This window comes from Lampetra fluviatilis, chromosome 10, assembly GCF_964198595.1.
Source record: "Lampetra fluviatilis chromosome 10, kcLamFluv1.1, whole genome shotgun sequence".
In the NCBI taxonomy this organism is placed as follows: Eukaryota; Metazoa; Chordata; class Hyperoartia; order Petromyzontiformes; family Petromyzontidae; genus Lampetra; species Lampetra fluviatilis.
In genome coordinates, this window is record NC_136284.1 from 11,475,773 (window position 1) to 11,488,443 (window position 12,671).

Here is a 12,671-nt window from a genome sequence, read left to right on the forward strand (position 1 = left end):
GCTACTGCGCATGCGCGGCTAGAGATTCCCCCCCCCCCTTACTCACCCCCCTTACTCTCCCCCCCCCCTTACTCTCCCCCCCCCCTTACTCTCCCCCCCCCTTACTCTCCCCCCCCCTTACTCTCCCCCCCCCCCTTACTCTCCCCCCCCTTACTCTCCCCCCCCCTTACTCACCCCCCCCCTTACTCACCCCCCCCTTACTCACCCCCCCCCTTACTCTCCCCCCCCCTTACTCTCCCCCCCCCTTACTCTCCCCCCCCTTACTCTCCCCCCCCCTTACTCACCCCCCCCCCTTACTCACCCCCCCCCTTACTCACCCCCCCCCTTACTCACCCCCCCCCTTACCCCCCTTACTCCCCTCCCCCTTTCTCCCCCCCCTTACTCCCCCCCTTTCTCCCCCCCCCTTACTCTCCCCCCCTTGCTCCCCCCCCTTGCTCCCCCCCTTGCTCCCCCCCCCTTGCTCCCCCCCCTTGCCCCCCCCCCCTTGCCCCCCCCCCTTGCCCCCCCCCCCTTGCCCCCCCCCTTGCCCCCCCCCCTTGCCCCCCCTTTCCCCCCCTTGCTCCCCCCCCCTTACTCCCCCCCCTTGCTCCCCCCCCTTGCTCCCCCCCTTGCCCCCCTTTCCCCCCCCTTTCCCCCCCTTACTCCCCCCCCCCTTACTCCCCCCCCCTTACTCCCCCCCCTTACTCCCCCCGCCGCGGTCATGTGGCACCGCGCACGTGACACCGGCGATCATCGTCAGTCACGTGCTGTGGGGTTCGTGTGGCGTGTCACGTGACGGGTGTTTTGTTTTCTTTTCGGGGTTGGTGGCCCCAGCGTGCACGTAGCCTGGCACAAAGCGCCGCGGTGACGTCCCCGGCACTTCGTGGCGAATGGTTGTTGTTGTTTGGTTGGTGGTGGGGAGGAGTGGTGGTGCAGCGGTTAGCGCGCTGCGCTACGATCCGGGACGATTATAATCGCCTAGGGGAAAGTCCAGATAATTATCTCGATTCAGTCTTAAAATGAGTAACCTGGTGTGAACTGTAAACATCGCCCCCTATGGAGACAAAGGCGGCTTGGTGTGGTGCTGACCCCCCCCCCCCCCCGTGTGCTGTGTCGGCCTTAAATGGTTGCTCAATAACAGCGCAAGTCTCTGAAGACGATATGGGCGATATTTGCCTTTGGGTGGGGTGGTCGCTGTGAGCACGTGCCTGGGGTTTACGTGTATACTCATTGAGTGACATTGAAGGCTTTGGTCTTCATTGCGGCTCATTCACCCGGTGCGTTTAGGCTGTTCTAATGACGAAAAACATCGTCATGTGATTGGCCTTCCCGTGAAAGCGACATTACTGTCTTATCTAGCCAACGGGAGGCATCTGCAAACAATACGAAGCAATTCTAGATGTGGAGTTTTCGTGACTGAAAAGTCACGTAGGTAAAAAATAAAAATAAATCACGACGCTTCGGACGCAACACAGCGTCCGTCATCAGGTGGGACAACCACAGCAAAAAACAGTTGCTGAAGTAGGCAAAACAAAGCACTCAAATGCTGCCCCCATGACCCTGAAGTCTACACTACACAATCGCTTTGACACTGCCAAAAGCCTCAATAACAATTAAAGATCTGTAGACACGACTCAACAAATGAGCCAAGGCAACCAAGACACCGCATACTGTCCAATAACAACAACCACGTACCCACCTACACGATTAAGTGCAAAGTAACAAACAAAGCGTGGAGGCTGTGGACCTTGCTATGTTTGCACAGTGCCACCTCGCGTTGTGATATCGTCACTACAGCCATGGTCGCCTTTTCCCATCGCCCTGAATGGGTCTCAAACGGCGTGGCTACAATGCGAAGCCGCTCATCGCAACGAAGCAGGGGAACTCTCTCACTCGGACACCTTCACCGACGCCCCGAGACCTCCCCCGAGGCACAAATCATTATGTTGCAGCGGTTTATAAAACGAACAACTTAAAACGTTATCTTGACGAGGCCAATTCACGTTGAAAGAATCATGAAAACTTAGTTTTGGTTTTTAAACACAACAAAACAATTTTTGGAAAAGTATTTTTTTATTACAAAAATAATTTCCCATCCCCAGCTGCTTGGTGGGGCGGCGCCCCAACGCTCCTGGGTGGACGAACCGCGGCTGACATTATATCTCGATCACCTCCCTGTGAAAACAGATTGCTGCTCCTCCATGCAGAGTAGAGGTCTTTATGTAAGCCCCTTCCTCTCGATGTTCAACTTTCCTGGCCATATCGTTGACTCTATCGCCCTTCCCACTGTTTGCCACAGTCAAAGTTCGAATACTTTTGCAGCGCTACGTGAAAACAATTAATTATCGCGTAAATCGTCAAAAAGGTGACATTTTTACATTGTAGTGTATCTTGAAAAATTACGTCGTGGCGACTCTAAACGATAAATGGCGTGGCCACTGCCCTTGCAGGAGAATGCAGGGGCGATGACTGCCTCCCTGCTCATTGTGGCACTCAGGTCGGGGCAGATGTCTGCCTTTAATTCACCATGGGCATGGAAAAGGACTGCTCCGAATGTGCGATGGTGCCACCTGCAGTGGGCAGTGTCACAGTGCAATTTCACGCAACCCAACTCTGGACCGTAGAACGACCAATGTGGGTTCTAGATTTGAAGCTTTCGTGACTGCAAGGATTCATACTCTTAGGTTTTTTCGGTAAAATCGCGTAGGTAAAAAGAAATAATAAAAATAGATAATACAAATAATAGAAATAATAATAGATATAAAATAATAAATCACGACGTTTCGGGCGCAACACAAGCGTCCGTCATCAGGTGGGACAACCACAGCAAGAAACAAATGCTGAAGTGGGCAAAAGAGCTGCTGTAACAAGTTTAGAATTCGGTGAGGACACAGCAGCAGATGTGAGTGTGGAAGCGATGGGTATTACCTTGTTATCGCGGGATCTCAGAAAAAACCTAAGAGTATGTAACCAATGTGGGGGTCTGTGCTCCGTCCACGGAGGAAGAATGGCAAAGCTCCACGAACTCTCCCCTTCATGAAGCCCCCGTGTCGTGGCTAGGAGACTTCCACATCCCCATTGAACTGCTGAACATAATTCCATCCGCAACAAAACTGTGTTTTTGTTTGTGTTTAGTTTGTTGTCTTTCCCCCGCACCTCCGAAAGAAGTTCAGCATACATACATTGGGCTACAACCACGGTCAATCGCCGACAGTATGTACAACTTAAAACATGGATTTTAGTTTCAATTCTGATACAATAAATAATGCTTATTTTGCATGAATGCGTTTAGGGTTTAACGAGGCACAACACGCATGTTAAAGTCATTATTCGCCTCTTGTGAAGCTGCTGGTTTTATAAGAGATCTGGACATCTGTGGAGAAAAAGCTTTATAGCTCATCGGGTTTCTCCAGTATAAATATTTTGATGCTGGGATAAATAACACGTGCCCTCCCTTTTGGCATTGGTGACTGCAATCTTCTCTTCTTGCGTATGGTAAAACCTTCCTTCGAAGGGAAGCGCACACTTACTCCACTTGCAGCAAGCAAGAGCCTCGGTGTTAACACGGCGGGGCGCAGGGCACACACATGGGGCCACCGTCCAACGAACATTGGCCGCATTGTCCCCATTAGAAGAAGCGCATTCCCCGATATTCTCAAGCAAAAAGATAGAGAGACCCGGCCTGTACTGTTTAAGTTTAATTGGCACCGGGCTACAACGTTTGGGCGCGAGTCTTGGTGGGTTTATATGTAATGTCTCCGAATGTTTTACGACGTGTAAACAGCCGGAGAAAACTCCGCTAATGTTGTACTTTTGAACCCAAGTGGGTGAAAAGATTTCGATTTAAAGTTTTCGTGACTGCAGGGATTCATGTTCTTGGTTCTTTCGGTAAAGTCACGTAGAAAGGAAATAATAAAAGAATAAAAATAAAACAGCGTCCTAAATTAGGACGCTGTCTTTCCGACAGCTCTGTTCTTCACCTGAGGACGGCTGCTTGCGTTGTGGCCGAAACGTCGTGAGAATTTAAGTTTTATTTTTATTATTTCATTATTTCCCTTCTACGTGACTTTACCGAAATAACCAAGAATATTGGTGAAAAGATGTCATAACATTATAAAATATACTGTTGTGCACTCGGAACAATCGGAAGCTTGTCGACTTTCACACTGACACCTATTATACATCTTCTGGGTTCTTTCGGTAAAGCCACGTAGAAGGGAAATAATAAAATAACACAAATAAAACATAATACATTTTTATTTTATTATGTGTTATTTTATAATGTTCTATTTGCATTATTTTATTATTTCCATTTTGTTATGTTTTATTTGTATTATTTTATTATCTCCCTGCTACGTGACTTTACCGAAAGAACCAAGAAGATGAATCCCTGCAGTCACGAAAGCTTTAAATCGAAACCTATTATACACCTTTCACAACGGAGTGGCTCTCTTCTTCTCCAGGGTTAACTGACTCTAAACTTCCCTTCCACCCCTTTTATCTACCCTTCAACTTCCTTAATTCCCCTTGAGCTCCCTTAACCTGACAGCCGCGTGGCTGTCCGCTTATCACAACCCATGTCACAACCACGTGTTTGCAGGGCTTGTTAGAAAATTATCATCACTGTAGTAAGTTTCCTGCTGGGGTGCCACATGCCATATAGCCCCTCAATTCCATTGTATATGAGGCAAGATCTTCAGAGGGATTGTGTTCCACTGCATGTACTATATACTCCCACGTCCAACCAGCAGCGTGGAAGAGTAGGCCAAATACCCTAGAGAGAAAAAAAACTTGATTAGAACTTTCGTGACTGCAGGAATTACTCTTGGTTCTTTCGGTAAAGTTAGCGTGTCTCTCTCTCATCATCATCACGGTGGGTATGAGATGTTAACTTCCTCGCCTGGTACACAGGAGGTCGTGGGTCCGATCCCGACCCTGACGCCTGTTGTATATTTGGAGTTAGCGTGTTTCTCTCTCTCATCATCATCATCACGGTGGGTATGATATGTTAATTATCTCGCCAGGCACACAGGAGGTCGTGGGTTCGATCCCGACCCTGACGCCTGCTGTATATTTTGAGTTTGCGTGTCTCTCTCTCTCATCATCATCACGGTGGGTATGAGATGTTAACTACCTCGCCTGGCACACAGGAAGTCGTGGGTCCGATCCCGACCCTGACGCCTGCTGTATATTTGGAGTTTGCGTGTCTCTCCCACTATGGTCGCATGGATTTTTTTCCGGATCTTTCGGTGTTTCTCTCCATATTTAGAATCAACAGCACGCGTTGAGCTATCACTTTTGATGGCCAGCTCGTCTCTGAAAAAGAGCTATACAGATCAGTGGGCCTTACCTGGTAAAATAAAACAGTTTAGTTTCGTTAGTTTAGCAATTGCGGGGCTGCGCCTCTATCCTATTTCAGTGCCTCGTAAATTAGAGAATACGGGACGCGAGATCCTCGGCCCTTCCGCCAGCAGTGTCCGTGAGCAGGCAATTGCATGGCTGTACCTTTACCCTACGGCAGTGCCTCTTAATCCAGAGAATACGGGACGCGAGATCATCGGCCCTTCCGCCAGCAGTGGCCGTCAACAGGCAATTGCAGGGCTGCACCTTTACCCTACGGCAATGCCTCCTAATCCAGAGAATACGGGACGCGAGATCCTCGGCATTTCCGCCAGCAGTGGCCGTGAGCAGGCAATTGCAGGGCTGCACCTTCACCCTACGGGAGTGCCTCCTAATCCAGAGAATACGGGACGCGGGCACCTCCCATTGACGCGGATGGGGATCCTCCTCTTCCGGTGGCAACCGGACTCCCAATAAAAGCCCGCGGTAGGCCATGACGTCACCCGTCACGTGCTCACGCCCCGCCCACACCCCCCCCGAGCTCCTCCTCCCCCCCCACCCCAACCGCGCGCGCGCATCACTCGGTCCCGGGAGCCGCCCGACGTCCGATTGGCTCCTCGTCCTCACGTGACTTCGGAATGGCCGCTGCAGGTGGGGAAGGCTGCGGTGTGTAACGGCAACCGCGCAGTTCTTGTGATGAGAGAGAGAGAAACAACCACCGGGGCGGTGTGTGGGCTTCATTGTCTGCGAGCGTTCGTGTTACCGCTCGCGATGTCGTTTTTTTTGGGGAGGGGGAGGGGAGAGTTGCGTCAAGACTTTTAAATGTCGCGAGTCCGCTCGGGCATTTATCGCGTCGGCTTCTTTTTCCTTCCCTCGCCCTTCGCTGCCTCAAACCTCTTCCACCCCCCCGCCACCCCCCTCCATTCTCTGTGAACGCGAACGAACGCCGCGTTAACCCGCCCGCCCGCGCGATCGTATTCCGTAGCGCGGATAAGACGCCGTCGCCGCGGATCCGCGCTCGTGATTGGTTCCTCGCCGCGCTCCCGCTCACCCGATTGGCTGCGCGCCCCCTCGCCGTGAGCGGCGGCAACCAATGGGATGGCGCGGTCGCCGATGCGCTGCGGGGAATGTAATGGCTCGGCCGCACAGGCCCCAGGCCTCACCCACATGGTCTCTCGTTCCCTCCCCCGCCCGCCCGCCTGCCCCATGGTTCCCGTGCGTGGCTAAAGGCCCTCGGTAGACACGGAGCAGAAATAACGAGGAGGGAAGGGTGGTGATGGTAGTGGCGACCCGCTGCAGTCCCCGGGAATGATTTCGGGGCTGCAAGCTGCTCGCAGGATGTCCCTACAGCGACCGCTAGTTTAGAGGGCCTAGACGCATGGCCCCCCTATGGTGGACGCGTGTTCACTGCAGCAAGTAGCAAGCTGGTCTTTGGGGCGTATGCATTAGGTTTAAACGTCTATTGTTGTAGCTCACGATATGTTTTGTATCGTGCGTGTCAACGTCGATGTTTGTACTGTGAAAGGACAAGTCAAACTCTGAGTACATACCAGATGGTACAAAGGGTGAATTGAGTGGGCTTCACGACCCACAGTTGAGCGTCATGTTTATACAATGAGACTAGATTTCCCGACGGTATTTTTCGTGAATCAGCCCATGAGCCTTCTGGACCTACGTTTTTAGCATTTATTAATCCTGATTAAATTTTACGCACTGGACTATACACGTTGACTCATGAGTGCTGGTTGAGTGTGCTTCCAAGCATTCAACCTCCGTGTTTTGCGCGCTTGTCTGCGTTTGTTTCATTTTGCAATACGTTTCTGATTATATTGACTTTAAAATGGGCTTGGGCAGGACTCCTTGAGAAGGGATTATGGCCAGTGATCGAAACCTACGACGGAGTGGCGAGCGTAAGATCTCGATTGAGTTTTGCATTTCTGGATAGTAATGCCACGTGGTCGTGGATGCGTGCTTCCAGCAGTGGCTAGATCATGGTTTAACATGAAGACCGTTCATATTAACCCCATACACTTGATATTGACCAGCATCCTAAACATAACGAGCCAAAGTGAAAAAAATATGAATAATTGTCCAGTGGACGTCTCATTTTCCTTCTACCTCATGAATAGCCTTATAATTGCACATTTTTTAAATCCACCGCAGGTCCATACATTTGTAAGTACCTGTATATTTGCAATATATGTAACTCAGTCGTGTACGACAATCCTAACCAGCACTATGGGGATGCGCATTTTTCTGTGTACTGAGGGAAGCCTCATTACGAATGGAGCCTTCAAAATTTGGACCATGACAGCACACAATTACATAATCTTTGCGAATTTTGTTTCAGGAAGGAGCTTTATAGCTAATCAGATTCCAATATAAATACATTCTGATTGACATACACTGAAGCAGACAATGTCCATATGTTGGTTTATATTCCTGCAGTAATAACCAGGACAGTCGCTGAATTCAAACTGTGAACCCTCTGGAGCATGTGTGAAACGTACTACTCCCCTAGGCCATGTTACCATCCCATTATGGCTGCTGATCATTAATTTTAAACAGGATAAGAACAAAGTATGTTTTTTATTAAAGTTTATGCCGTTGTCCAAGCTCTTGCAAACAAAGCCAAATAACAAAAAACATTTAACAAAAATTGAAGTGCCACTAACATTTCATGAAGTACAAAAATACACATTTAAATTGGAGTGGATACAATTAATCATCGTGACAAGATAGTAAAAAAACTGGATTGGTGAAATATGCATTAACATAAATGCAGAAAACATTAACCTTCTGATATTTTCTGACATGGTCATAACATTCAGTGGGAATTAACTGGAGGAAATTTTGGAAAAAAATTAATTGAAACAAAGGCTGAATCAAAGGTCATTTACACTAAGTTCGCTAAACAATTGGAAATACAGTATCTGCCGTAGAGACAACCTAGGACAGATTTGTGGATACAAAGTAAAATGGTGAAATCAAGAGATGAGCAGCTTGTGCATTTGAAAAGTTGCACTAGATAGTCAAAAGTAACATGTCTAAAATTCACGTTTTTAATAATTGTGTACCATTTGATATGGCATGGCTTCGAACATAGTAATTGACAAAACTATTTGGATGAAATGTGCATACAAGCATAGAGGTCGGCATTCTTGGAATTCTACTGAGACAGGAACACATGTATGAGGGAACATGAACAGGTTAATGCCATTCAAACTTTAGTGGGCTTGAACGTTAAATTTCGTAAGAAGAATATGGCTTGTGGTCAATAAAAGTGATGTAGTGGCAGCTAAGGAATTGAATGCATTCAAGACGGTTTCAATTGAGGAGATGGAGTGATATAAAATCTAGTGTGCAGGTGTGAGTGGACTATTACATGGCAGGCTTATAAGAGATGGTGCTGGCTTGGGGAGGTTTTCATTCAGCAATGGGTTGCTTTATGAATGATGAATTTAGACACGAGCTGTTAGGGTTGCTCCTTAGTGCAGCGGTTGGTGGTTTTTGCTATGTATCCGGCCACCGGAGTTGGATTTCTGGCCACGGCTATCATGAGTAGTGAGTGATAGCTCAACGTGGTCGATGGCTCCCCCTCTTTTATCAACTCATAATAACCAACGTGGTGAAGTATGGTCAGTCGATCCTCATGACTGGCGAAGGGTGAAGGTCTTCATCCAGCAGTGGTATAAAGGACTGGCCATAATCACTTGTTATATACGAGTCATCCCCATTATTACGCCCAGATGCTACCATATATTACGTATTGCTTTCATTTTGGAATTTGTTATTTAAGAACATTGTGCCAAATAAAATTTCAAAAATCGGCGTGATGCAGGGATGTCTAATCGCCATCATTGTTCACGTGTTCCCATGGGTTTAAATTATTATTTCAATGCTTAGCTTCCCAAACTATCCATTATGTTGTAAATTGGTTGTAACCCTCAATTCAATGGAGAGCTCGAACATGGTTCACCTTGCCACATTCCTCCATTCAAATGCAGGAATTGCATATTATGCATATGATAGAGGAAACAGTCAAATCTGGTTCATGGTGGGACAAAGATGACTTTAGAGAATTGTTATAGATAAGATTAACAATTAGGGGTTGTTTTTTACTAGTGAGATTGCACAATGTTTGTTTGAGTGTGAAAAACTCACCCAGGGTTTGCACAATATTAGCTCAAAATTTTAAGTCAAAAGAAAATATCAAGGAGCTGTCTGTAGGGTAAATAGTAAATATTTTATTTGGTAAAATTAGCACACTGACCATGTGTTGTTCCCTGACGGCATACTGTCCTGGGATTCACAATAAAAATGTACAATAATTTTTGGGTCATATTTAGAATTTTTTATAAATAGCTCTGCTTTATTTTTGTGTGTTGTTTGTTGTCCTTCCCCTGTACCTTCAATTAGTACTTATCTAGTATGATGCGAAAGAAGTTCAACAGTGTTAATAGTATTGAATGTAGATCTATCCATTTACAACTAACCTTTTTGTAAATGGTGTTTGAACGGGGTGAAAGACTTGATGAATATTGCATACAATACATTGTATATTTAAATTCACACGGGATAGCTTATTCTATCCATTACCATAACATGTTTTTGGTATTGCATGACATTTCTGACAATACATTATTGTATGTGTGGTCCTTGCTGTAAGAAACCCTTAGTTTATTTGTGTATTGCTGGAATCTAATTGTACACACCTGTGGCACCTTTTAGGCAAGAAAAAGCTGAAGACCAAGGGTAAGACGGTGAGTCTCAATGACTTCCTGGCAGAGGGGGGCGCACCAGCCCCTGCCATGGTCAGGGCTCCCGTCAGCTGGGCTGATGCCACCGAGGACTATGAAACAGATGGTGAGTGTTTTCTTCCACACTGCATTGAATATGTACAGTTGCGACATTTCCTTTTGCATGATTTTATAATGTATTTGTAGCTGAAAATGTTTGGTGACAAAATGGCAATTAATACTTTCTCAACTCGAACAGCAAGGATTTTAGCTCTGACATTATTTGCTTATAAAAAAGTATTTTGCGGTGCATAGTACTCGCAGTGATGCAGATCCGGTCCGGTAGCTGCCTGCTGACACTGCAGCTGGTTGTTGGATGCAAACGTACAGGGAGAAACTCCACAGTTAACGTAACTGGCATTATGTTGTTGGAATATTAACATATTACATTCAGACTACTAAAATAACAAAAGGAGCAGCAGCAACTGTATTCAATAAACATTTAAGAACTGAAACTAATAACCACAGAATTAAAAAAATGACCAACTCCACCGTTTGTACTGGTGCAAATTAACACTTTGTATTTTAATGACGGTGATCCTCAGATTCCCCGGTGTGGCCCTCTGGGGACAACTCTCCAAATCGGCGGCCTGTAATTGACCGCTCCCAGCTCCCCACGGCTCCACGTGCTGCCCGCGGGGCTGGAATTGATACTAGCCGACTGCCCAGCAAACCACCGTACACCGCTTTCCTGGGAAACCTTCCATACGATGTCACGGAGGAGTCAATTTTTGACTTCTTCAAAGGACTCAAGGTATGAGCCTTAAACATGTGCTATTGGCTTTGCAGTACTAATTCTCATTTAGACCATCATGTGAACTCCGGTCATCCTCGCAGCAACTTTTGGATAGCCGTCAAACAAAGACGGCCACTGCATTGCGCACTTTCAGATGCGCTTCTGCGCCCGTCTGGGACGCTCTTCCGATATTAGGAAGCCACTGGTGCTATGCACTTTTAAACCTATATAGAAAACAAATTTCTTTAGAATTGCTTTTTGTGCTTAGTTTGTGCTTCCACTGCACCTCCGATTTAGTGCGAAAGAAGTTCAATTTTAATACATAATACGTGGGAGAGTGGTAAAAGACTCGGATTCATATTTATTGAAACTTACAATGTAGGAACTACCAAGATAATAAAATGTAATTAATACAGTAGTTTAAAGAATGGGATGTCTTACGAATGGTGGAAGGTTTTTTCTTGCCATGTGGTTGGTGGCTGAAGTGATCTTGTCTCATTTAATCATGTGCACGGAGTACTTTACATGACTGGTAAATTAAATGAATGCATGCTTTCCTGTGGAAGAATATAAAAAGTGCATGTCTTTTGGTTACATGTCAGAACCACCCCATTTCTGTTGGCTTTTTAAAAGCCACACTGCATTATTTTCAGCACTATTCTGAGCACTTCACATTTATTTCAACCTTGTCATGTTTTAACACTAAAGCTTTTACTGAAATGGTTTTTCTGTCCTTGGAATGTCAATAAAAATGAGTACTTGTAAGTACATAGCAAGGAACTTTTGATCATGTACTTAATACGCTAACACATGGGTCAGCAACCAAAACAATATCGAGCAATTTTTTTGAAGCGTGTAAAAAAACTCAATATTTCAGAAACCGCAATGTACGTGAATACGAGATGGTCCTTTTTAAATAACATCATGAAGCAGTCCTTAAAAAGCCGCATGCGGTCCCGGAGCCGCAGGTTGCCGACCCCTGCCCTAACAATAAAGTGGAGAGAACAAAAAATAAACTTCTCAAATGCTGTGCACATTGGGGAACGAAGCGACATGTCTCGGACCGTGTTCGTGAACATAAGGCAGATTTGAAACACGGTAGGACCAATGCTTCTACCGTTGCTGATCATTATTTTAATGCGGCTGGCTCACACGAAATGTATTTCTTGAAGACGAAGGTACTTTGCAAACCCACTGGCTATCAACAAAGATTCGTTCATGAAGCCATCCATATATACAGACATAGACACAATTTCCACCGAGAAGATAGGGACGTTATCAACCAGTTCTAGTAATAAATGGTTGTAATGTTTCCATTTTAGACCTGGCAGCCCTTCAATTGGTGGAAGCCCACCACCAGGACCATCACTGCCCACTACTACCATCACCACTAGCAGTCGCACTTTATTGGTGGAAGCCCACCACCTGTAGTGGGTAATGAGGGATCATTACCCACTACTACCATCACGTCTAGCAGCAACCTCCACTGTCAAAAACATTAACAGCTGCCCCGCCGATGCTGCTACAACTGAGCTACGCCCATGTTAAACCTTTACCTGGCAGCCCTTTAATTGGTGGAAACCCACCACCAACGCCGCCGTTGTCCATCACTTACATTAACATTAGCTTCCCTGCTCATGCTGCTGACACTTGGGCTACGCCCATTTTAAACCTTTATTAACAGTTTTCCTTTAGAGGCTAATCCCCTTTTACTGATGACGACCGCTTGTCTTGCGATCGAAACATCATGGTTGTTATTTTTTCATTTTTATTCACTTTATTATTTTTTTTCTATCTCCGTGACTTTACTGAAAGAT

The 12,671-nt window shown here is 46.4% G+C and overlaps 1 protein-coding gene across 4 annotated transcripts in view; it reads left to right on the plus strand.

Moving 5' to 3' along the window:
• The first annotated feature begins 5,878 nt into the window (after positions 1 to 5,878).
• The window catches only part of LOC144934586 (eukaryotic translation initiation factor 4B-like), a 30,071-nt gene continuing 23,278 nt past the window's right edge, over positions 5,879 to 12,671 (plus strand). For 2 of the 4 annotated variants that reach the window (XM_078860543.1, XM_078860544.1), the window contains exons 1-3: positions 5,890 to 5,985; positions 10,051 to 10,185; positions 10,664 to 10,872. In XM_078860543.1, the coding sequence (XP_078716669.1) occupies positions 5,958 to 5,985; positions 10,051 to 10,185; positions 10,664 to 10,872 (372 nt within the window). In that variant the 5' untranslated portion in view covers positions 5,890 to 5,957. Of the gene's footprint in view, positions 6,046 to 10,050; positions 10,186 to 10,663; positions 10,873 to 12,671 lie in introns of all 4 variants that reach the window. The other 2 variants (XM_078860545.1, XM_078860547.1) reach the window with 2 other exon arrangements.